The 27,348-nt window shown below is 37.4% G+C and overlaps 1 protein-coding gene across 8 annotated transcripts in view; it reads left to right on the plus strand.

Moving 5' to 3' along the window:
* Positions 1-3,231: 3,231 nt before the first annotated feature.
* TRIQK (triple QxxK/R motif containing) overlaps positions 3,232-27,348 on the plus strand; it is a 116,107-nt gene continuing 91,990 nt past the window's right edge. For 2 of the 8 annotated variants that reach the window (XM_027561570.1, XM_027561574.1), the window contains exon 1: positions 3,233-3,355. Coding sequence is in view for 3 of the 8 variants with exons in the window: in XM_027561568.1 (XP_027417369.1) it covers positions 14,243-14,288; positions 24,662-24,816 (201 nt within the window). In the remaining 5 variants the exon portion in view is untranslated. Of the gene's footprint in view, positions 3,356-12,345; positions 12,363-14,185; positions 14,289-24,661; positions 24,817-27,348 lie in introns of those variants that run through there. The other 6 variants (XM_027561568.1, XM_027561566.1, XM_027561567.1 and 3 more) reach the window with 6 other exon arrangements.

Consider the following 27,348-nt stretch of genomic DNA (forward strand, 5'->3'; position numbering starts at 1 on the left):
GTTTCCTAAGTTGTTTTATTAACCTAATATACTGAACAGTTCCCCAACTGGGCAATGATAGCAAACACACACATGTCCCACAGTATGTCAATTGTACTTCCAAAATAGATACAGAAAACATAAAAAGTATTCACCAATAAAATTAGGCAGCATATTTTTAAAAAAGCATTACCAATAATGTTTCTCTAGGGTAAAATATATTCCCACATTAGAATAGCTACTAATGTAACAACTGTAAAATGCTGTTGCTCATTTCAATGCACAATAATAAACATTAAATAGAAGCAAATATTCACTCATGATAAAAATATTTAACAAAACAAACCAAATCTGGAGTAGAACCTCCTTAACTTAGTAAAGTACCAAAGATTTAAGTGATCATCATATCATAATGCTGACACTTCAGAAATTTCAAATTAGAATTGATGCCAAGATGAAGATTCTCTTTATTGTTGTTATTCTTCAACATCATATCAAAGGTCCTAGCTAAGGGAATAGTAAAAATGAAGTAGTATATACATTGGAAAGGGAGAAACAACTCTATCAGTTATACATAATTCTAAATTCCAAGACGGTTCATCATTATTTTTACATGATTCTAAATTTCAAATCAATCAACAAACATTTATAGCAGCTAAGAAATTAAACCAAGTTGAATGGCTGTATACATAATCAGTTTGCAAAAATCAATATCTTTCCCACAAATTAATAGTAAGCAATTAGAAAATAAAATGCATATAGTAAATGCAATCTATAAAGCAAAAAAACTGCAGTATTCCAAAAAACAAACCTAAAAACAAATATTCATAAAAAATATGCATGACCTTAACATAAAAATTATGCAACTTAGGTTAATGAGATATAAAAAAGATATACATTCAAGAATAATACTTAATATTGCAAAGGTATCTAAAAATACACTTGCTTCTCAGAATAAAAGCTATAACAAACCTAGACAGGATATTAAAAAGCAGTGACACTGCTTTGTGACAAAGGTCCATCTAGTCAAAGCTATGGTTTTTCCAGTGGTCATGTATGGATGTGAGAGTTGGACTATAAGGAAAGCTGAGCACCAAAGAATTGATGCTTTTGAACGGAGGTGTTGGAGAAGACTCTTGAGAGTCCCTTGGACTGCAAGGAGATCCAACCAGTCCATCCTAAAGGAGATCAGTCCTGAATGTTCATTGGAAGGACTGATGCTGAAGCTGAAGCTCCAATACTTTAGCCACCTGATGCAAAGAAATGACTCATTAAAAAAGATTGTGATGTTGGGAAAGATTGGAAGTAGAAGGAGAAGGAGACAACAGAGGATGAGATGGTTGGATGGCATCACTGACTCGATGGACAGGAGGTTGAGCAAATTCCAGGAATCGGTGCTGGACAGGAAGGCCTGGCATGCTGCAGGCCCCAGAGTCACAGAGTGGGACGTGACTGAGGGACTTAACTGACTAAATCTCTTAAACGTGTAAGAATATTCAGATATTCATTTGCTGAGATTTGAATATGCAATTGAAAAAGGATTCAGATAAATAATTCACCATTTTTATTTAAATCTTACAGTATTTATTTACACACTATACTTATTAATTTAGAACCAGAACACATTTTAGTGTAAAACCACATTTTTAAAATATTAAAGTAACATAATGCAGATCATGAGTTATATAAATGAAAACACTTTTCGTACAGAATGATTCATAACTAGCAAACTTTCAGAAGAATTTGGAAATTTAGTACATCAATAGGATAAAATCATTTGTAACTGGAATGTGTTTCCTTTACTCCAACAGTTTTATCATAGTATGGTGGCCATTTTAATTGACTCTCAACACACTTATCCAAAGGCATTGTTTTTGTTTGTTTTTATTTTATTTCTTACTACCATATCTGACAAGATATACACTTCTGGGTATTGGAATAATATAGGTATATATGATACTATGGTATAATATAGAAAAAGGATTTTACTATTTTAAAGCTGCTGCTGCTAAGTCACTTCAGTCGTGTCTGACTCTGTGCGACCCCACAGACGGCAGCCCACCAGGCGCCCCTGTTTCTGGGATTCTCCAGGCAAGAACACTGGAGTGGGTTGCCATTTCCTTCTCCAACCCATGAAAGTGAAAAGTGAAAGTGAAGTCACTGAGTCGTGTCCGACCCTCAGCGACCCCATGGACTGCAGCCTTCCAGGCTCCTCCAGCCATGGGATTTTCTAGGCAAGAGTACTGGAGTGGGGTGCCATTACCTTCTCCGATTTTAAAGCTGCACACATGCAAATCTGGTTAAGAGTATTAAGATAATTCCATTTAACTCTACAGCTATTTCTGGAAGAGAAACTGGAGACCAACAAAGGATTTAGAAGGACAGAAAATAGAATTACATTTTAGACTCAATTCCTGACCCTGATATCTTGGGACATCTCACAGAATTTTCTAGTTAGTCTGTTTATACTTGTCTCTTTTGTAAGCTATTCCTTTCTCAAGGTTTTCATGCACTTGTTTGTTTTGAAAGATTTGATGAACTGGCCTAGAGGAAAGTGACTTATACTTCAATGAGACAAAAATTAAAATGGAAGTCACGTAATGTTTTTAAAAAAGATATTTAATCTCATTTTACCACAGCATAAAAATAATGACTACAGGCACTTTGACAATTGAATGAATGTCACTCTCCGACTTGGTTTCCTTGTCCATAGATTGTGGATAAAACTTTCATTGGGCGTTGTGAGGATTATCAGGTAAATATCATTCAATCGTCAGACGCTGTGCAAAAGACAGCTAGTAACAATATTTCATTCCCATTTTGTGTGTGTGAAAGGTGTGAAAACTGGGAATCTGGACATATCGCCAAACCTTTCCTAATCAGTCTGTTAAAAGCTTGCATCTGCAAACAACATTGCTTTCCTAGACAGTTCATCCTTCCCTCCAGGGATGTCCCCCAAAGAGTTTGGATGGGGAATGTGTGTGTGTGAGAGAGGTGAGAAAAGTTCAATAATCAAAAGAACGTATTTCTGTGTTTTATATTTAAAAACAAGTGGCAGTCCTTATTTTCAATTTCTAGAGTCAGTTTGCTAGACAGGGGTGAGGGCTTGAGAATCCCTTTAAACGTTGAGGAAAGCCCACATCGCCCGCGCATTTCCGTCGGGGGGCTCTAGCAGAGGATAGACAGAGAGCCTGGCCAATCGGAGTGCAGGTTAGAGCTGTTCCCGCCCCCTTCCGTCGAGCCCGCCTCTTCCCCGTGCCGCCCTCTGGGAGTCCGGCAGGCTCGTCCCGCCCCCTCCCCTGAGTGACAGGACCGTGGACAGCAACATTTCCAGCCGGACACGTAGTTGGTCGGCCCTTGCGCTGGCTGAACTGAGGTGTGTGTGGTGTGTGTGTGTCAGGCAGGGGCGGCGAGGGGATTGGGGAGGCCCTGCCCGTGAAGCTCGGGGTCTGGGGGTGAAAGCGGTTCCTCACTGGGCCCTCAGCGCGTTTAGGGGACGCTCGGTCCACCCCTGGGAGCTGCACTTGGGAGTACTGGGCGGAGGTGGGCGCGCAGGGGTCTTTGGCAGTGGAGGACTCCAGAGCCCAGGAAACCCCGTAGGAACGGTGGTGCGTGAGGAGCCTTCCGGGCGCTTGGGGCGCTAGCGGTGGGGGTGGGGCGGCGGGCGCAGGGCTCGCGGGTGGGCGTGGCCGCCGCGGTTGCTAAGAAACGGCGGGCCCCGCCCTGCCAGCGTGTCTGGCCCTGGCCGTCCGGCCCTGCGAAGCGGGGCTCGGCCCGCCTCCCCGCGGCCTTCCCCTTGGGTTGGGGCTAGCCCCCCTTGTGCCCTCAGTGAACTCGCGTCCCCTGATTTCGCTGTCCTGCTCTCCGATGTAGTGGGTGCAGAGCTCCCACTCAGGCCTCCCTCTCCCATGTTACTCCTCTGCACACTTCGCTCCTCGCCTTCCAAAATGAACAAGGATCTGCAGATCAGAACACGTTCAGAGAAGGGTTTCAGGCAGCCTGAGGTGGCTTTATTTGCCAGGATGGTGGGGCGGGAATGAGCCTTTTCCTGGGATTTGGTGAATGCTTGAAGCCACAAGGTAATGGTGTCCCTGTGGATGACTAGGACAAGGGAGATAGGAGATGTGATTTCTTCCACCTGGAAGTCTTTTTGATTGCTGCTGCTGTTTGAGTTCAAGGAGCTTCTCAGGAAGTTGAGGCAAGTCATTTTTGGACAGGTCCTATTAATGTATGATCTCCCTTTCAGACCCTCTTATGGAGAAGAGTGGTTGGTACTAAGTAACTGAAGCCCTCTTTGGCTTCAATGCCCCATTTCATGATTAACTGTGAGATAGTAACCATAGATAACCATTCAGATCTCTTCTTTGCCCCCATCGTCTGGCCTCAAATGATTCAGCAGAGCAAACAATCCACAGAGAAAACACAAAGAAACTAAAAGTCTGCTTTTACTTCCTTGTGCTAGGTTTACTGTGTAAATCCCCAAGAAGGAAGCTTGTAGTGCCTGTTACCACTAGGAAGATTGACCTAAAATCAGGAATCTAGCTGTTAGGAAATATTTGCCATTGGGCAGTAACCTTCATAACTTCTCTCATCTGGGAGGTGGAGATACTTATGTGCCCTTTGGTTATAAAACGTAAGGAGAGCTAATTGTAAACTGTTATTGATTACATGTTTAACCTTTTTTTTGGTCTATATGATCTCTGTTGTTGATTCAGTATTAGCTCTTCTTACGTAGTACCTGAAATGTCCTGCATACATTTTTTCCCCATTGATATCACTAGATTTTTTCAAGTATATGCATAGCCTGAAAAAATTGGGACAGATTACTTTCTAATTCAATGATGGATGACCTTTTTGGTGGTATATACCATTTTGAGAAGCCAAGAGAAACTACTGACTCTCCCCTTAGAAAAAGACACAATTCGAAACATAAGTGGATGTTGGATAAAGAACATCTGTTTTCGATCAGCTTCTTGAGAGTTAAGAAAATTACTCTCCCATCTTGCCTCACTCCAAAGTGACTTGAGTAATTTATATCCAAAAGTACTGGGAGGAGAGTTGGGTCTCTTCCATGTCTTCCACAATGCATCTTACTGTGGCTTACCTTAGTTTATGGTCTTCAATGAATCCTTTTTCTTCTTCTTTAACAAAAAAAAAGTTTACTTTTTTAGTATTTAACAAACATGAACTACCAATGATCAATAAATGATAGCTGACTGTTAAAACCATGTAAATTGAATTTTATTATAAATGCCATTTGATCATTCTTTCAAAGAATATTCTTATATTTAAGCAAATGAAAAGAGAAATTATTGTCAACTTGTTTGGGGAAATGGTAAATTGTATTTTTTAGACAAATATTAAATACACAAACTTTCTCTTTTATCAAAGTCCATTTTTGACAAATAAAAAAATTACTTTTAGTATATGCTACTGCTGCTGCTGCTGCTGCTAAGTCACTTCAGTTGTGTCTGACTCTGTGTGACCCCATAGACAGAAGCCCACCAGGCTCCCCCGTCCCTGGGATTCTCCAGGCAAGAACACTGGAGTGAGTTGCCATTTCCTTCTCCAATGCATGAAAGTGAAAAGTGAAAGTGAAGTTTTCCAGGCAAGAGTACTGGAGTGGGGTGCCATTGCCTTCTCCAATATGTTACTAGAATTCTTTAATTCAAATGAATGACCTTTATAACATAATTTCCCATGGCTAAAAAATACTGTATTTGACTCTGGTTTGGCTCTTTTCCAGATTTCTGTATTAAAATGGAAGGCAGTAAATAGAAATATTTTGTTTGCTAATATACCTTTATCTAACTTTATTAATAAAAGTGGGCATCAGTAGTAGATACTATCATTAGATAGGGAAAATGATGAAAAAGGAAAATATGTGTGTTTTGTAATAAACATGAGTATTGTTCTTTAGCACTTACAGTTATATTCAAACTGTTTAGTATTTGACTATTATGTTCTTAACTCATCATTTATAGTAGAAAAACTAGTATAAAGATAAATTGATTACAGAGACAGTTCTAATGGAATTAGAGTTTTAGGGGCTTAGTAAATAATAGCTATTGCATTTGTAAACAGACAGGTAGAGTTGGTAATATCCAGTTCATTACAACAGAGCTGACTGGATGCATTGCTTTCAGTGGGAGACCAAAACTGAGTACTAATACTTCCTTCCCCTTTCTAGCTCTACTTCCTGTCTCAGAACCTAGACTTTAGTCCAGTGAGAGAAAATTTCAGTTTAAGGAACAGATAGATACAGTTAGAATCGCTGGTCTATATGATCTAGGGCAGAGAGGGGAGAAAAAGAAGATAAACCTCTAGTGTGTACAGGTTTGTAATGGGTTATCTCTCCCCATTGAAATAGTATGGACCAGTGGATTTCAGCTTTGAATCAGATAACTTCCCTGTTGAGAAGCTGTGAATACAGAGTGGGATCTGAGGCCAGGGCTATTAATCTAGTCCTCTGGTTTTTCATCCTGGATAGTACCACTGGGCCATTTGAAGTATGTAGGGATGTTGTTAAATTATTGTTGTTGTTCAGTCACTAAGTCGTGTCTAACGCTTTGCAACCCTATGGATTGCTGCAAGCCAGGCTCCCCTGTCCTTCATTATCTCCTGGAGTTTGCTCAGACTATTAACAGGATATCCTTAAAAGCTACTGGCTTTTAGGACCTTGAAGTTTAAGGATGATGAATATTGTATAATGTAGAGGTCCACCAGCTCAGTAAAAAATTTCCTTCCTCTACTCCAATGCCAAAATCATCTCCAAACTATTCCAGTGGAGTTCCTCCATAAAGAAACATGAAACTGGAGCAAATTTCCCCCTAGCCTTTGTTCCTGTGTACCATATTTTTTCCTTATTTTTATTTGTTTTCTTTAAAATTTAAGTGTAGTAGTTTTATAATATTGTATCAGTTTTAGAAGCTACTGGGCTTCCGTGGTAGTTCAGCTGGTAAATAATCTGCCTGCAATGCAGGAGACCCCGGTTCTATTCCTGGTTCAGGAAGATCCCCTGGAGAAGGGCTAGGCTACCCACTCTAGTATTCTTGGGCTTCCCTGATAGCTCAGGCAATAAAGAATCTGCCTGCAATGCGGGAGACCTGGGTTTGATCCCTAGTTTGGGACAATTCTCTGGAGGAGGGCATGGCAACCCACTCCAGTATTCTTGCCTGGAGAATTCCACGGACAGAGGAGCCTGGTGGGCTACAGTCCGTGGGGTCACAAAGAATTGGACACGACTTAGTGGCTAAGCACACATACAACATAGTGATTCAGAGTTTTTGTAGATTATACCCCATTTAAATTTATTATAGAATATTAGGTAGATTTCCTATGCTCTATGACATATCCTTGTATTTATTTTATACATAGTAGTTCATGCCACTTAGTACCCTGCCCCTATCATACCCCTGCTCTCTTCCAATCTCCCCACTGATAACCAGTAATTTGTTCTATGTGAGTCTGTTTCTGATTTGTTATTTTCATTCATTTTATTTTTTAGATTCCACATATAAATGATAATATACAATATTTGTCTTATTTCCCTGAGAATAATACCTTCTAGGCCCATTTGTATTATTGCAAATGGAAAGATTTTATTCTTTTTATGGCTAAATAGTATTCTATTATATATATATATATGTGTGTGTGTGTGTGTGTGTGTGTGTGTGTATACTTGCACACCACATCTCTGCAGTCCCATGAGCTGTAGTCCCCCAGCCTGCTCTGTCCATGGAATTTTCCAGGCAAGGATACTGGAGCAGGTTGCCATTTCCTACTTCAGGGGATCTTTCGACCCAGGAGTCAAACCAATACCTCTTGCATCTCCTGCATTGGCAGGCAGATTCTGTCCCAAGTGCCACCTGGGAAGCTTTTATATTTACATACCACATCTTCTTTATCTATTCATCTGTTGAGTATGTACCATGTTTTTGATATCAATAGATTTGACTCTTAAGTGTGAAGGTCTTAAAAATACTTCTTAGAATATGGTTATTTTTTGGTATTCTCTCGGAATGACTAAAATTATATTAGTGGAAAATAGCAATATATATTTAATTATATTTGATATTCTTAAGACTAAATATATCCTTATTGAACATAAAAGAATCATAGATTCCTAAGAGCTAAGTTTTGGTCACACTTATTATGTACATTTAATCCTTTCTTATGTGGTTCAAGTGTTAAGTATCTTTGCAACAATAGAGTGAATAGGTATATATTTTCATGAAAAAGAAAAGACGGCTTCTTAGCTTCAGTTCAGCTCAGTTCAGTCGCTCAGTTGTGTCTGACTCTTTGCGACCCCATGAATCGCAGCACGCCAGGCTGTCCTGTCCATCACCAACTCCTGGAGTAAACTCAGACTCACGTCCATGGAGTCAGTGATGCCATCCAGCCATCTCATCCTCTGTTGTCCCCTTCACCTCCTGCCCCCAGTCCCTCCTAGCATCAGAGTCTTTTCCAATGAGTCAACCCTTCGCATGAGGTGGCCAAAGTACTGGAGTTTCAGCTTTAGCATCATTCCTTCCTAAGAAATCCCAGGGCTGATCTCCTTCAGAATGGACTGGTTGGATCTCCTTGCAGTCCAAGGGACTCTCTTCTTAGCTTACTTTTTACTAATTCCCTTGTAGCTCAGATAAAGAATCTGCCTGCAATGCAGGAGACCTGGGTTTGATTCCTGGTTTGGGGAGATCCACTGGAGAAGGAAATGGCAACCCACTCCAGTATTGTTGCCTGGAGAATCCCATGGACAGAGGAGCCTGGCAGGTCACAAGAGTGGGACATGACTTAGCGACTAGATCACCATAGCTTACTTTTTAGTTTTGCAGTGTTAAAAAGACAATGATAGATAAATCCTCTGTACTTAGTGGTTTAACAAACTCTGTTGTATTGAATCAGAAGGTGGATACAAGTCCTTAAATGAGAGGATCTTATCAGTTTCATGGTTTTCAAGCCATTAAACATGGAGAATGAAGCAGGAATAAAGTAGCTTAGTTCTTCTGTAATGGTATTTTACAGAACAAAGTTGCAAAAGCAGCAGACCAGTTAGACTGAACACCTTAAAATTTTGGCGAAGACAAAGATAGTTTAATCCCAAAGCATTTTTTACGTACTTTGAATTTTAAAACATTCAAATATATATCTGTATAAGAAATTATATGGATACCTGTGACAGATCCTAATTGTGGATTGCAGTTTATAACCTCTACCAGGTAGAAAGTGCACTGGATTGAAAGCTTCAGACCTGGCTTCTTGCAGTAGATATATCATTTGTTAGATTTTATAATGTCTTCAGGCATCAAGTTCCTTATTTGAGAATAGCAAGAGTTGAAGATTTTTACTGGTTTTCTACCATTTTTTTCTGAAGAATATGCTTGCATATTATGAAAATTCTCATTATTCACAGTGATTCACTATAGCACTGAATCTTTCTGGGCAGGGATATATTAGATTTTTTAAGGTATAATTTAAACAATAATCTTCCAGTTCCTGATTTCATTTTGTCTGTTTGTAGAGGTTTATTCTCTTCTTCTTTCTTCAATATTTCCCTCAACCTCCACACATGCACACATTTGGAAAACACTGGATTATGTAGAAATGATCTATATAGGCTCTTTCAATGCCAAATTTTTCTGGATAAATACAGCATTTGAAATGAATAAAGTGAAACAACAACAACAAAAAATCCCACAAAGCCAAGAAAAAGCAAATTGGCAGAATACTCAGGCATACCTGTGAAAATCTGAGAAGAATTTTAAGGTAAGGAAGAACACTTGATAGAATTCTTTGATATCTAACACATAGAGAGGAGAACTCTGTGTAAGAAGAGCCATGATTAAGTGACGGTGGAAAGAAGATAAGGTAGAACAAAAAGAGAGTGCAAAAACTGAAAAAATGTGAGAATTGTATTAGTTTTATATTCCTGATGTAACTAGCACAAATTCAGGATGTTATAATTCTGTACTTCACAAGTCTGATATAGCTTTTACTGAACTACAATCAGTGTATGGGCAGGAATTCTTTCTTTTCAGGGACCTCTGGGAGAGATGTTTCCTTGCCTTTTCCATCTTCTGGAGCTGCACACATTCATTGATTTATAAAGATGGTTCCTCCATCTTCAGAGCCAGCAACATTGCATCTCTCTGACTATTCTTCTGTAGTCAGATACACTTATGACCACAACTAGGATAACTTAAAACCTTTAGAGACTCAGTTGGATAGTCCAGGAGGTTATTCCTTGAATCACATCTGCAAAGTTCCTTTTGCAGTATAAGGGAACACATTCGCAAGTTCTAAAAATTAGAACTTGGGCATCTTTGAGGGGGAACATTATCCTGCCTACCACATAACATACTAAATAAGTCCACATTTGAGGCAGTAAAGAGTAGAACTGATGTTACTATAGAAAATTTAATGTGTGGAGAACAGACTTGAAAAGTTATCCTAGCTAAAATACTGAATGCATGAAAAGAAAACTGTGTTTGGAGAAAAAAGAATGAAGTCCATTATATGAATGCTTGGAATTTCTGATAATTGTTCCTAAAGAAGAGAACAGAACAATTCAGAAAAATGTAATAAAGAGACTGTTGTTGTTGTTGTTTTTCCGTTGCTAAATCACGTCTGACTCTTTGCGACCCCATGAACTGCAGCAGCCAGGTTTCCCTGTTCTTTGCTGTCTCCTGCAGTTTGCTTAAACTCATGTCCACTTAGTCAGTAATGCCATCCAATCATCTTATCATCTGTTGTCTCCTTCTCCTCTTGCCTTCAATCTTTCCCAGCATCAGGGTCTTTTCCAATAAGTCAGCTCTTCGCATCAGGTGGCCAAAGTATTGGAACTTTAGCATCAGTCCTTCCAATGAAAATTCAGGGTTGATTTACTTTTGGATTGCCTAGTTTGATCTCCTTGCTGTCCAAGGGATTCACAAGAGGCTTATTCAGCACCAAAGTTTGAAAACATCAATTTTTCGGTGCTCAGCCTCCTTTATGGTCCAACTCTCACATCCATACATGACTACTAGAAAAACCGTAGCTTTGACTATATGGACCTTTGTTAACAAAGTGATGTCTCTGCTTTTTAATACATTCTCTAGGTTTGTCATAACTAGTCTTCCAAGGAGCAAGTGTCTTTAGTTTTGTGGCTGCAGTCACCATCCACATTGTTTTTGAATCTAAGTAAATAAAACTTTTCACTATTTCTGCTTTTTCCCCAACTATTTGCCATGAAGTGGTAGGACTGGATGCCATGATCTTTGTTTTTTGAATGTTGAGTTTTAAGCCAGCTTTTTCACTCTCCTCTTTGACTTTCATCAGAAAGCTCTTTAGTTTCTCTTTACTTTCTGCCATTAAAATGGTATCATCTGCATTTCTGAGGTCATTGATATTTCTCTCAGCAATCTTGATTCCAGCTTGTGCTTCATCCAGTCCAGCATTTGCATGATGTACTCTGCATATAAGTTGAATAAGCAGGGTGGCAGTATGCAGCTTTGATGTACTCTTTCCCAGTTTGTTTTTCCATGTCCAGTTCTAACTTTTGCTTCTTGTCTTGCATACAGGTTTCTCTGGAGGCAGGTAAGGTGGTCTGGTATTCCCATCTCATTAAGAATATTCCACTACTACTACTAAGTCACGTCAGTCGTGTCTGCCTCTGTGCGACCCCATAGACGGCAGCCCACCAGGCGCCCCTGTCCCTGGGATTCTCCAGGCAAGAACACTGGAGTGGGTTGCCATATCCTTCTCCAATGCATGAAAGTGAAAAGTGAAAGTGAAGTTGCTCAGTTGTGTCCGACTCTTAGTGACCCCATGGACTGCAGCCCACGAGGCTCCTCCATCCATGGGATTCTCCAGGCAAGAGTACTGGAGTGGGGTGCCATTGCCTTCTCCGAGAATATTATACAGTATGTTGTAATTCACACAGTCAAAAGTTTTTAACATTGTCAATGAAAAAGAAGTAGATGTTTTTCTGAAATTTCCTTGTTTTTTCTATGATCCGGCATATGTTGGCAATTTGATCTCTGGTTCCTCTTCCTTTTCTAAATCCAGCTTGTACATCTGTAAGTTCTTGGTTCATGAACTGCTGAAAATCATGAAGGATTTTGAGCATAATCTCAATGGTATGTGAAATGTGTGCAATTGTATAGTAATATGAACATTTTTGGCATTGCTTTTTTTGAGATTGGAATGAAAACTGACCTTTTCCAGTCCTGAGGCCACTGCTGAGTTTTCCAAATTTACTGGCATGACGAGTGCAGCATGTTAACGGCATCATCTTTTAGGATTTGAAATAGCTCAGCTGGAATTTCATCACCTCCATTAGCTTTGTTCATAGTAATACTTCTTAAGGCTCACTTGATTTCACACTCCAGGATGTCTAGCTCTAGGTGAGTGACCACACCATCGTGGTTATCTGATCATTAGGAGCTTTTTTGTACAGTTTTGTGTATTCTCCCCACCTTGTGTTAATCTCTTTTGTTTCTGTTAGGTCCTTGCCATTTTTGTCCCTTATTGTGCCCATCTTTGCATGAAATGTTCTCTTGGTATCTCCAATTTCCTTAAAGAAATCTCTAGTCTTTCCCATTCTATTGTTTTCCTCTATTTCTCTGCATTGTTCATTTAAGACTTTCTTATCTCTCTTTGCTGTTCTCTCGAACTCTCCATTCAGTTGGGTATATCTTTCCCTTTCTCCTTTGCCTTTTACTTCTCCTCTTAGCTACTTGTAAGCCCTCCTCAGAGAACCACTTTGCCTTCTTGCATTTCTTTTTCTTGGGGATGGTTTTAGTATCCCCTTCCTGTACAGTGTTACGAATCCCTGTCCATATTTCTTCAGGTACTCTGTCTACCAGATCTAGTTCCTTGAATCTATTCATAAAAGTTTTGGTATATTCATAAGAGTTTTGATTTAGGTCATACCTTAACAACTTGGAGCCTGAATTTTCAATACACAGAAATAGCAGGAAAAAAATTTTCGGAGCTAAAAAAGATCAATAGACACAGAAAGGATATTTCTTATATAAGTATGACAACTCAGATACACAATGTCAACAGTTTTTCAACTCATAATGATGAAGGAAAAAAATCCTTCCTATATATAGAAGGAGAGAGGAGAAGATAGGGCATTATTATCAGGAAACCAAACTTAATATGGTTGCAGATTTTTTTTCTGTAGTTTTAAATACTAGATGACAACAGATAAATATTTTTAGAGTTAAAATTCCATGCAATTTGTTTTGTTCACACACAGCAACAGAAAACCATTCTTAAATATATAAAACCTCTAAATTACATACTTTTTACTTCTGGAGGAAAAAAGATAATAATAAGATGATACAATATAAATGCAAAAGCAATGGTATATTAAAAATCAAAACATATAGGTTTCTAGGATATAGAGTGGCTTTAAATAATTAAGTCTAATTAAAAATTTAAGTAAAAACTGCATGAGAAGATATATAATGTAAAATTTATTCAGTAACAATAATCTAGATTTAATAAAGCATGTGATGTTTTGATTTATTTACGCCAGAGATGAAACCTGGTAATTTAAGATATGAATAAATTAAAAAATACATCCAGCAAATTGTGACCCAGGCCCACCCACATCTGGCTTGTTTTTATAGAACCCAGGAACCAAAAATATTTTTTGTGTTTTAAATGGTTGAGAAAAAATTGAAACAATAATTTTTGCAAGGTGAAAGAATATGAATTTCTAATCTTATTGATTATAAATAAAGTTTTATTGAAACACAGTTACACTCATTTGTTTACATATTGTCTATAGCTGCTTTTGCATTAAAACAGCAGTTTTGAGTAATTGCAACAGTGATGTAAATGCAGTGCTCTCCTTGCTTTGCATTGCTCCTCAGAGCACTACAAATCACACTGACAAAATTGAGTTATAATTTGACTTTGCCTCTTCACCTGAAGAGCCCAAAGTATTTTTGATCTGACCTTTTACAGAGAAACTTTGCAACTCCTAATCTAAAGTATGTGTGTGAACTTTGGTGTATAAGACTGAGACTTTGATTTCAGTCCACGGTACCCAAATTTACTCAGCTATTGCCCTTCAATATGCTACTTACCGTAGCATCTCTTTGGTCTTATATGGACTGAGGTTAAAACCAAGTATATATTATTCTGTATATTTAATAATCTAGATTTTCTTTTTTTCATTCCATGCTTTAAATGAAACAAAATTCATGTAAAGATTTCGAATATCACTTCCAAAGACAAAAGTCAGTTAATACTGCTGTAAGAAGAAAAAATGAATGCTTTACTATGGTATGCCAAAATCGTACGTGCTTTTAGAGGTAAGCACATACCACATTTAATAAGTTGGTTGTGTGTCAATCATTTAATCAGCCTATATTTGTGGCAAGCACAGGTGAATTATTTCAGAGGAAGTGGCATTGAAACGCAGTTTTGAAGGGTGCCTGCAAATTCAAGGTGAATGAGGCTGGCGCTAAGGTAACATGGAGAATAAGATGTGTAAAGCCACTAGACTGTCAGTAGGGTCGTGTGACTGGAAAATGAAAGAAATTCTGTAGCTGGAACAGAATTTGGAAAAATAGTGGCTGGAGTTGAGACAATAAAGACCTGCTAGCCCAGGCTAAGAAGCCTAGTATGTCATGGAAAACGGTCTTCATCTTGTGGGCAAACAAAGATCCATTTCAGACGTTTGAACTATAGAGACACATGATCAGATTAGTATTAATAATATTTAGATATTGGTTCTTAAATTTTTCAAATGTAGCCCTCCCTAAAATTCTCCAATGTTATGACTTGTAGTTTCATGCGGCGTAAGTTGCCTTGAGATATACCCATTTATATTCTATTTATAACAGTTCTTCCTTGAGGGAGATATACAAACAATCCCCCAATGTCTTTTCTCCATTTTACAGATGTAAAATCTATATCTCAGATAAATGATCTGAACACAGCTCTTCCTTGTAAAGGAAAGTGAGTGAGTTCTTTGATTAGATAGATTTGAATTCAGTTTTCTACCTTTTCCCTGTTAACTGTGCATGCTTGAAAAACTCACTTAATAATTAGAAAACCTAGTTTTCCCAGTTGGGTTTTATTGTATTTATCCCACAGGAATATGAGAATTTCTGATAATGTATGTGACATGCTTAACACAACAAATGGAAACTGTTGATATTTTTATTATTACTAATATTAATCATCATCATTATAAGGGTTCAACACCCATTATTCACATTTTCAAAATCCCAAGTTTTGAAAAATGTTTCCCAAGATTTTCACAAATTCATTTGATGCAAACCAGCCTTGAAGTGACAGGGGACAGCTTATATACTTATTTTTTTAGTCAGTGTCAATATTGATAAGATTTTGCTGTGAAGTATTGCTATGCTGCCCCCATACATGTTATATAATTATAGTAGCTATGAGACATAGTTACTTTCTGTAGTCTCCAAGACACATCTGGCCCAAGCATTTTAGATAAACCACACACCTATATTATGATTCCTTTAATAACAGCTTTGAGACATAATTCACAGTCATAAAATTTATGATTTTAAAGTGTATCATTCAGTGGTCTTAGCATATTCATTCATTCAGAGTGAGGTGTGTGATCATCACTATCTAATTTTAGAATATATTTATCACCTCAAAAAGTACCCTTTATTAGTCATTCCCTATTTCTTCTGCTCTCACCCTCAACCATGAAAAGTGAAAGTGAAAGTCGCTCAGTCATGTTTGACTCTTTGTGACCCCATGGACTGTATAGTCTATGGAATTCTCCAGGTCAGAATACTGGAGTGGGTAGCTGTTCCCTTCTCCAGGGTATCTTCCCAACCCAGGGGTTGAACTCAGGTCTAATGCATTGCAGGCAGATTCTTTACCAGCTGAGTCACCAGGGAAGCCCCAAAATACATGAGTGGGTAGCCTATCCCTTCTCCAGAGGATCTTCCCTATCCAGGAATTGAACTGGGGTCTCCTGCATTGTAGGCAGATTCTTTACCAGCTGAGCTGCCAGCCTAAGTAACCATTTATCTATCTATTTTCTGTTCCTATGCTGCTGCTGCTGCTAAGTCACTTCAGTCGTGTCCGACTCTGTGTGACCCCATAGACGGAAGCCCACCAGGCTCCCCCGTCCCTGGGATTCTCCAGGCAAGAACACTGAAGTGGGTTGCCATTTCCTTCTCCAGTGCGTGAAAGTGAAAAGTGAAAGGGAAGTTGCTCAGTCGTGTCTGACTCCTTGTGACCCCATGGACCGCAGCCCACCAGGCTCCTCCGTCCATGGGATTTTCCAGGCAAGAGTACTGGAGTGGGGTGCCATCGCCTTCTCCGATAGATTTTCTCATTCTGAATATTATATATAAAGAGAATAAACAGGAATGATGCATTAATTGGACTTTTTGTAAATGACTTCTTTCGCTTAGCATAAAGTTTTCAAAGTTCATCCATGTTGTACCATGTATCAATATTTCATTACTTCTTTTTATGTTGAATTAATATTGAATTGTATGGTTATACCACATTTTGTTTACCTATTCATCATGGATTGTTTTCACTTTCTGGCTATAGGGATAATGCTTCTATTTACATTTGTGTACACATTTTTATGTGACTATATTTTCATTTCTGTCACATGTATACCTGGAAATGGAATTTCTAGGTCACATGGCCTTTCTGTTTAGACTCTGAGGAGCTGCCAAACTGCTTTCCAAAGTGGCTGCACCATTTTGCTTTCCTACCAGCAATATGTGAAGGTTCTAGTTTGTTCACATCCACATCAATACTCCTTATTGTCTGTCTTTTGGTATAGCTATCCTTCTTGTTGTTATTCAGTCTATACGTCGTGTTTGACTCTTTGCAGTTCTATGAATTGCAGCATGCCAGGCTTCCCTGTCCTTCACTCTCTCCCAGAGTTTGCTCAAATACATCTGTTGAGTCAATGATGCCAATCCAACCATCTCATCCTCTGTCGCCCCCTTCTCCTACCCTCAGTCTTTTATGGCATCAGGGTCTTTTCCAATGAGTTAGTTCTTTGCATCAAGTGACCGAAGTATTGGAGCTTGAGCTTCAGTAGCAGTCCTTCCAGTGAATAGTCAGGACTGATTTCCTTTAGGATTGACTGGTTTGATCTATTTGCTGTCCAAGGGACTCTCAAGAGTCTTCTCCAGCACAATACTGGAAAAACTATAGCCTTGACTACACGAAACTTTGTCAGCAAAGTAATGTCTCTACTTTTTAATATGCTGTCTAGGTTTGTCATTGCTTTTCTTCCAAGGATCAAGTGTCTTTTAATTACGTGATGGCGGTTACTGTCCACAGTGATTTTGGAGCCCAAGAAAATAAAATCTGTCACTATTTCTACTTTTTTCCCCACCTATTTGCCATGAAGTCATGGAACCACATGCCATGGTCTTCATTTTTTGAATGTTGAGTTCTAAGCCAGCATTTTCACTCTCCTCTTTCACCTTCATCAAGAGGCTTTTTTCCTTCACTTTCTGCACTTAGAGTGGTATCATCTGCATATGTGAGGTTGTTGATATTTCTCCCAGCAGTCTTAATTCCAACTTGTGAGTCATTCAGCCTGACATTTTGCATGATGTACACTGCATATAAGTTAAATAAGCAGGGTGACAATATACAGCTTTTACCTACTCTTTCCCAATTTTAATGGAGAAGGCAATGGCACCCCACTCCAGTACTCTTGCCTGGAAAATCCCATGGACGGAGGAGCCTGGTAGGCTGCAGTCCATGGGGTCGCTAAGAGTCGGACACGACTGAGCGACTTCACTTCACTTTCCCAATTTTAAACCAGTTCATTGTTCCATGTCTGGTTCTAACTTTTGCTTCCTGCTCTGCATATAGGTTTCTTACCAGACAAGTAAGGTAATCTAGAATTCCCATATCTTGAATTTTCCATAGTTTGTTGTGATCCACATAGTCAAAGCCTTTAGTAGAAGGAGATGTTTTTCTGGAATTCCTTTGCTTTTTCTGTGATGCAGTGTCTTTTTGAATTAGTGTTTATTCTTTTCAGAAAAATACCAGGAAATAGAATTAATAGATTATATAGTAGTTCTATTTGTAATTTTTTTTAGGGACCTCCATTCTGTTTTCATAGTGGCTATACCAACTTACATTCTCACCAACAGTTCCCTATGTTCCTTTTTCTCTACATTCTTGCCAACCCTTGTTAATTTTTGTCTTTTTGATCATAACCAGTCTGACAAGTGAGAAGTAATATCTCATTTCCCTGATGATTAATGATTTTGAGCATCTTTTAATGTGCCTGTTGGCCATCTCTATGTCATTGGAAAAATGTCTATTCAAGTCTTCTGTGCTTTTTGTATTTGGTTTTTTGTTTGTTTGTTTGTTTGTTTTTTAAAGCTGAGTTTTATGCATCCTTGTTATATTTTGAATATTGACCCTGTATCAGATCTGTCATTTGCAAATATCTTCTCCCATTCAGTGGGCAGCATTTTCGTTTTGCCGTAGTTTCTTCACCTGTGCAAGAGCTTTCTTATTTAATGTAGTCCTATTTGTTTATTTTTGCTTCTATTTTCCTTGCCTGGCGAGGCAGATCCAAAAAAATATTGCTGAGACTAATGTTAAAGAGCATATTATGTTTTCTTCTAGGAGTTTTATGGTTTAATGGCTTACATTTAAGTCTTTAATCCATTCATTTTTTTTTTTTTTTGTATACTATGTGGAAAAGTAGTGCACTGTGAGTCGGTCACGTGTAACCGGCCAGTTTACCCAACACCATTTATTGAAGAGGTTGTCTTTTCCCTATTTCATAGTCTTACTTCCTTCTTTGTAGATTAATTGATCAGGAAAGTGTACGTTTCTTTCTGGACTCAGTTCTATTCCATTGATTTCTGTGTCTTTTTTTTGGTGCCACTCTCACACTGTTTTGATTACCATAGCTTTGTAGTGTAGTTTGAAGTAAGGGAGGGTGATGGCTCCATCTTTGCTCTTCTTTCTCAATATTGCTTTTGACTCTTCAGGGTCTTTTTATGTTTTCATACAAATTTAATAGTTATTTGTTCTAGTTTGGTAAATAACCCTTTGGGATTTGATAGGACTTGCATAAGTCTGTTGATTTCCTTGAATGATAGGATCATTTTAACCATACTGTTTCAGTCCATGAGCACAGTATATTTTTCAGTTATCTGTGTGGCTTCAGTTTCTTTCATCAGTGTCATAGTTTTCTGAATACAGGTCTTTTGCAACCTTGGTTAGATTTATTTCTAGGTATTTTATTCTTTTTAATGTAATTATAGATGGGATTGTTTTCTTAATTTCTCTGATAGTTCATTGCTAGTGTATAGAAATGCAACAGTTTCTGTATATTAACATTTTGAATTCATTGAGGAGTCCTAACCATAGAGTTGTAACAGTTTTGTGGTTATATCTTTAGAATTTTCTATATATTTGTATATGTATATAAATCATATGAGTTTCCCTGGTAGCTCAGCTGGTAAAGAATCCACCTGCAATGCAAGAGACTCCAGTTCAGTTCCTGGTTCGGGAAAATCCTTTGGAGAAGGGATACCCAATCCAGTATTCTTGGGCTTTCTTGGTGGCTCGGATGTAAAGAATCCACCTGTAATGTGGGAGACCTGGGTTTGATCCCTCGGTTGGGAAGATCCACTGGAAGAGGACATGGCAATCCACTCCAGTATTCTTGGCTGGAGAATCCCCATGGTCAGAGGAGCCTGGAGGGCTACAGTCCATGGGCTTGCAAAGAGTCGGACATGACTGAACAACTAGGCACAGCACAGCATAAATTATATAATATATACATATTTTACATATATGTGTATATATATAGTATACACACACATATATATATTCATGTCATCTCTAAATAGTGAATTTTGTCTCCTCCTTTCCAATTTGGATTTCTCATTTCTTTTTCTTGTTTGATTGCTGTGTCTATGACTTCTAGTACTATGAAGCCATCTATCCCTAGATTTTGTTGAGATTATTTTTTTTAATATAGTACTGATTAAATTTTATTACTGGTAATTTTTCCTCTTCATATTTTCTAATTCTTCCTGATTCAGTCTTGGGAAATTCTACATCTTTAGAAATTGATCCATTTCTTCTAGGTTTTCCATTTTGTTGGCACATAATGGCTTCTGGTGATCTCTTATGAGCCTTTTATTGGCACATAATAGCTTATAGTAATCTCTTATGGGCCAACTGTGGTATCAGGTGTCATGTCTCCTTTTTCATTTTGATTTAATGTTTTGAGCGCGCTCTGTCTTTCTTGATGAGTCTGGCTAAAGAGTCATCCATTTTGTTTATCTTTTCCAAAAACCAACTAATAGTTTTATTGAACTTTTACCTCTCTTCCTCTCTCTCTCTTTTTTTGTCTCTGTTTATTTCTGTTCTGGTATTTTTTATTTAGTTCCTTCTATTAACTTTGGATTTTGTTAGTTCTTTATTTTCTATTCTTTTAGGTGTAAGATCAGATTGTTTATTTCATATTTTTTTGTTTCCTGAAAAAAACAGGCTTTTATCACTGTAAATTTCCATCTTAGAACTAACTTTTCTGCATTTCAAAGATTTGGGGTTGTTGTGCTTTAATTTTCACTTGTCTCCAGGTATTTTTTTTTTACTTCATTTTATTTTTGTCTGTTTCTCGTTGGTTGTTTAACTAGCATATTGTTTAGCTTCCACATGTTTGCATTTTCTGTAGTTTTTTTTTTTTCTTCTTGTATTTGATTTCTAGTCTCATAGCATTTTGGTAAGAAAAAACTGCTTGATATATTTTCAGTCTTCTTAAATTTATTAAGGTGTATTTTGTGGCCTAGCATGTGGTCTGTCATGGAGAATGTCCCATGTGCACTTGAATTTGTGTACTGTGATATTTTGAGATGGAATATTTCACGCGTGTCTACGAATTCCATTTGCTCTAATATGTCATTTAGGGCCAGTGTTTTTCTCATTAATTTTCTGTCTAGATGATTTGTCCATTGATGTAAGTGTGGTGGTGAAATCCTTTACTACTATTGTATTACTGTAAGTTTCTCCTTTTATATTGGTTAATATTTGCTTTATTTAGGTACTCCCATACTGTATGCATTTATATTTACAATTACTATATCTTCTTGTTGGATTGATCCCATTATCATTATGCATTGACATTCTTTATCTCTTGTTACAGTTTTTGTTGTAAAAAAATTTCATCTGTCAGTGCTATGCCAGCCTTTTTTGTTTCAATTTACATGAGTAGTTTTTTCATTTCTTGACTTTCAGTCTATGTGTGTCTTTAGATATGTAATGAATCTTTTGTAAAAAGCGTATATATGGGTCTTAATTTTTTAATCCTTCAGTGAATGCCTTTTCATTGGAACATTAAGTCCATTTAAGCTTAAAGTAATTATTTGATAGGTATGAACTTATTGTCATTTGATTAACTGTTTTTGGGTTTTTACTGTAGTTCTTTTTTCTTTTTTTGTTCTTTTTCTTCCATTTTGACTTGATGACTATTTTAATGTTGTTTAGATTCTCTTTTTTTGCAGTTTTGTGTGTATATCTATTTTAGGTTTTTGATTTGTGGTTACTGTGTGGTTCATATATAACAACCTATGTATGTATGTATACACATATGTATATGTGTGTGTGTGTGTGTGTGTGTGATTATTTTAAGTTTATGATCTATTTACTTTGAAGGCATTCTGACCACCTTATATTTTTATTCCCCCACTGCTACATTTGATGTTTATATTTTTGTGTCTCTTAACTATTTATTGTGGATATAGATGATAATAGTCCTACTAGTTTTATAAGTAGGTGATTTATTACTTTTGCTGTATGTTTACCTTTATCAGTGAGATTTTTTTTCATTTCATAATTTTCATATTTCTAATGTGGCCTTTTCTACTTAGAGGAGTCCCTTCAATATATCTTTTAGACTGAGTTTGGTGGTGTTGAATTCAGCTTCTGCTTGTCTGTAAAACTTTTGGTTTTGCTAAGAAATCTGAATGAAAGCCATGTCAGGTAAAGTATTTTTGGTTGTGAGTTTTTCTCTTTCATTGTTATATATATTATGCCACTACTTCCTCATCTGCAGAGTTTCTGCTAAAAATCAGCTGATATGGGAGTTTCCTCAAACTTAACTTGCTGCTTTTAATAGCCTTAGGAGAGTTCCTTAATGTAACTTGTTGCTTTTAACTTACTGCTTTTAATATCCTCTTGTTATCTTTAATTTTTGCCATTTTATTTATAAAGTGTTTTGGAATGAGCCTTTTTGTGTTCATCTTGTTTTGGAATCTCTGTGCTTCCTGGACTTGGATGTCTGCTTCCTTCCCCTGGTTAGGGACATTTTCAGCTATTATTTCTGCTCCTTCCTGTCTTTCTTCTGAGGCTCCTATAATGTAGATGTTAGTTCCCTTGATATTGTCCAAGAGAACTGTTAAACTATCCTAATTTTTTTTTAATTTTTTTTTTTTTCCATTCAGCTTGGTTAATTTCCACTAGTCTATCTTCCAGATGGCTTATCTGTTCCTCTGTATCTAATCTACTATTGATTTCTGCTAGTAAATTTTTTATTGCAGTTATTGTAATTTTTGCTCCATTTGGGTCTTCTTTATATTTTCTAGTACTTTGTTGAAATTCACACTGTGTTCATCCATTCTCCTGAATTTGGTGAGCATCTTTATGATTATTACCTTGAATTCTTTATTGGATAGATTGCTTATCTCACCTTTGTTTGGGTCTTTTTCTGAGATATGACCTGTTCCTTCATTTAAGACATATTTCTCTGTCACCTCATTTTGCCCAGTTCTCTGTGTTTGTATTTGTTAGATTGATCAGTTACATGTCTTATTCTTGAAGTGGCCTTATGTAATAGACATCCTGGGTGGCCCAACGGCATCCTCCACTCTGGTCACCAGAACTATATGTTCTAAAAGTGTCCCCTACATGGACTGCATGTGCTGTCTGTTGTGGTGGGGCCAACTACCATGTTTGTGATGGTAGGTGAGGCTGGCCCCAGCCTGGTTGACTGTGAAGTCATGTGTTATGTGTTAGCTGTAGGCCTGCTAGGGATAGAATGAGCTTCCCATGCCATTGGTTATACAGCTTGGGGGAAACAGGACTGCTTCTCACCTGTTGTTGGGTGGGGCTAGGTCCTAACATGACTGTTTGCATGGTCCAGGGGGTTACTGGGCTGGTACTTACTGCTAGAGAGAGGAGCCAAGTCTTTGTGTGGCTGTCTACACATTCCAGGGAGGTATGGGCCTTTTGCTGTCCCACTACTGGCTTGAGGCAGGATTCCAAAATGAGAGTTGACAATGCTGATGTTACTGCCATAGAATGAGCTCCCAGAAATGGTTGTTGCCAGATTCTCTATCCCCATGGGGAGCCCCAGTTGCTTCCTGCCTCTCTGGGAGGCTCTCTGAGTCAGCAAGTGGATCTGACCACGCTCCTCTCAAGACTGTTGCCTCTGTGCCGGGAGGCAAAGCTTGTGAGGTTTGGGTCATGCCCTTTGAGAGCAGAGAGTCTATTCCTGTAGCTTTCTGGTTTTCCCAAACACAAGACTTCCTGGTTTTCAAAGCCAAGTGTTCTGAGGGTTTGTCTTCCTGGTGCAGGATCCCCAGGCTAGGGAGCTTAGTGTGGGGATCAGACCCCTTAGTCCATGGGGAGGAACACTAAGATTTTGATATTATTTTCATTTGTGGTTTGACAACTTGAGGAAATGGGTTCTGACTATATGGCATCTCTCCCTCTCATATTCATCTCCGTGTTTTCCCTTCTTTACGTATTTAGTTGTAGAAGATTCTTTATGCTAGTCTTAATGTTGTTTTCATGGAGAATTGCTCTGTAAGTAGGTGTAATTTTAGTGTATCTGTTTGGAATGAGATGTGCTCATGGTCTTCCTACTTCATCATCTTGGCCACTTCTGCAAGATATTTTTAATGATGTAATTATAATTAGTAAAAATTGTATTCTCAAATACTTAGAGTTACATTTTGAGTTGCTTATTATTATCAGATAGCAGTTTGGAACCACTTAAATTTGATATTCTTATTTATGTGAGAACAATTGGAACATAAAGCTAGAGATAAGTTCAGTTCCTGGATAGTAAATATTTTTTTGAAAAAAATGAATAAACTGTACATTATTTTATTTTCTTATTGCTTTTTAATGAAAATTTGGCTTAGAAAGTAACATGTACTTAACAAATTATGGTTGAATAAATATAATTATGTTTATAGATCAACTCTACAAATTGCCCTAATGGAAAATAAATTCAAATCAGTCTCTATATTCATATTTAAGTCTAAAATGTAGAGGAAACATCTCTTACTGCTTTACAGATAATCACTATACAATGAATCATTCTTAAAGTGTGATCTGCATAAATAATGTTGCTGTTGATTATAGTGAAAGAGGGTCTTTACTTAAATAAGTTTGGGACACCTCGGTTCAAGTAAATTTCAATAGGCTTTTCTATTACAAGACTTCTCAGAGCCTTTTAATGAAATTGTATCTTGTGTAAAGGGGGGAAGAGTATGCAGTGTTTTTTCAAGTATATATTGGCATAGAAACTTAATTTGAATGAACATATAATAGAGTTAGCGAGCCATAAACCACAACTTGGAAAATGCTACTACAGTGATTTTATTTTGCATACACTAAGGAACTGGAGATCATCCATTTAATATTTCCATATACTCTATTTGAATTCCAGTAAGAGAAAGCAATCAGAATATTATTATTGGTGGAATTGAATTTGCCAGGAATGCGAGCACAGCTTCCTCAGTAAAGACCTTGCCTTTGGAAACATCTCACCTCTTGGCAGCTCTCCAGAGTTCAGACTTGGCAGCCTCAAGGACAAAGCACAAGGTGTGTTTATTTGATTTAACATTTGGCAAAAGGTGTTTTGACTTGTGGTTTGTTTTCTTTCACTTTGTTTTTCTTGTTTTTGTTTGTTTTTGGCAATGAACTTGAGTTTGGAATTTGTTCTTTCTTATGGGAGGCAGGATTACGATGGGGAAATGTTTTTACTTGAATTTATTTTGTGATTTTGGATAAATCCAAGAAAACAGAGTGAGGTCTATAAAACCATAAACCTTTATCTGATTAATTTGTTAAATCATTTAGTATTATTGTCTATGAGAATTTGTTGCCAAATTAAAATATTTGATCTCTCTTGATATTTGGTACACTATGATATTTTGGTACTTTACTGTATTTTGATAATTATACATTGGTTAAAAGGTAATGGCACCCCACTCCAGTACGCTTGCCTGGAAAATCCCATGAATGGAGGAGCCTGGTAGGCTGCAGTCTGTGGGGTCGCTGAGTCGGACATGACTGAGCGACTTCACTTTCACTTTTCACTTTCATGCATTGGAGAAGGAAATGGCAACCCACTCCAGTGTTCTTGCCTTGAGAATCCCAGGGATGGGGGATCCTGGTGGGCTGCCGTCTATGGGGTCGCACAGAGTCGGACACAACTGCAGCGACTTAGCAGCAGCAGCAGCAAAATCAATGTACCTGCATATAAGCAATTAAGGTCATAGAACAAATTAAGATCATAAAATATCTATTATTCAACATTATTTTAAATCTTTCTTGATTAATTGATACATTGATGTCTCATAAGTCTCGTGGAGAGAAGAAATTTGTCATAAAATGGAAGAAAATGGGCCCCTATTATTTATGTGACGTTATCCTCTACTGTCTTTTTCCACCCCTCATTCTAGTTAGAACTCTTCAGTGGTTCCCCATATATTTATGGTGTAGACTCCAGGGCACAGAGGAAGTAGGACACTTTTTATACTTGAAGGAGACGGGACACTTCTTGCACTGAGATCAAAGTACTGACATGATCAATGTTTGTGTCTGAGCACACGTATGCAGATTTTTGTCTGTTTGGTATATGTGTAAATATGTGTTTTGGTGTGTGTGAGAGAATGAGAGTGAACTGGCAAAGTCAGTTGACCTTACCTAAAGATCTATATTTTTGTGATTTGGGAAACAAACTCATGTGCCCAGACTGAGATGAAGATGTGTTTCAGGAGAAGCACAACCTGGAGTTGCTACTGAATCAAACAGGAGATGAGATCAACTTGGGACTGAGAGGTTGCTGGGCAGAGTTCTGTACTTGTACAAAATCAGGTTAAACATTTTACTGTAAAAATTGCTTTGCAAAGTTCAATTGCTTTTTTTCTTTAAATTGTTCAGAGTTCAGTAATAATTTGAAAATAAACATTTTAAGTGAATTTTATGTATGCCATTTTCATTAAAAGGGCCCATGATATGTAATCTATTCCCTGCTCCCAAATTTTGGTCAAAATAATAAAGACCCAATAGTAGGGGAAATATTTCTAAAATTAGTGAGGTAGTTATCAAGTGCTTTTATAAAATCATTTTTATGATGGACCTTGAAATAAATAGTATGTTATAGTGAAGTTAATTTTCAAAAATAAAATAGAGAAGTGATTTGAATATTATTATATTTTTCTTAAGGGTTTTTTTTTGGAAAACATTGGAATGGACTGTAATTTAAAGGATATCCTAAAATTATATTTCTTACTCAGCATTATATTTTAGAGCTAGGGTAATTTTTAACATTTGGAATGCTAAATTTGGTACTGCAAATTCAAGTTTTGATCATTAATGGAACCAGTTTTATCTAATGTTTGATTACCACTGCTCTAGTAAAAAGAACCATACTTACCTACCTAATTCAAGTGTGAATATATAAGAGAAATTGTGACATATAGGCTTAGAAATAACATCAAGGGTTTACAACTGAACTCCTGAGGAAGGAATAACAGAGAAGTAGTGCAAGTGTTGAATGGAGAAGATTCTTTTCTTAGACTGGAGAATAATTTGAGATTTCTGACAAAGATTAAATTGTTAGTTTAAAAAATGGGACCAATGTTCAAGATTTTTGTTGTTGTTCAGAAGCCTTCCATTTTAGAAAGTATTTTAGAATGCTCCTTATATACATAAACTGTAAGTATATAAGTGATAATCTATTCATCCAAAGTTTTCAACACATTAAGAAGAAGACCATATATGTAAGTTGTTGTTTTAAGTTATCCAAAGATATTTTTGCTGAAGCCACTTAGCTGATGATAGAAGATGGTTAGGAGACCAAATGATAGCAGAAAGGGTACTATTTATATGTAATTAAGTTACACATAGATATTATGAGACCATCCTTTTCTTTTTTTCTTTATGTATCTCAGTGACTTTTTACATGAATGTAAGGTCTTCAAGTTCAGATTAGTTTTTTTCTCTTAAAAAGCTTATTTGGACTGTATGGTGACTCCACAGTGAGTAAGTGATTAAGTCAGTATGATGTAATGATGCTAACAACATTTATCCAGCACTTACTATGTGAGGAGCACCATGTTAAGTACT

The sequence above is a fragment of the Bos indicus x Bos taurus genome, chromosome 14 (assembly GCF_003369695.1).
Source record: "Bos indicus x Bos taurus breed Angus x Brahman F1 hybrid chromosome 14, Bos_hybrid_MaternalHap_v2.0, whole genome shotgun sequence".
Lineage (NCBI taxonomy): Eukaryota > Metazoa > Chordata > Mammalia > Artiodactyla > Bovidae > Bos > Bos indicus x Bos taurus.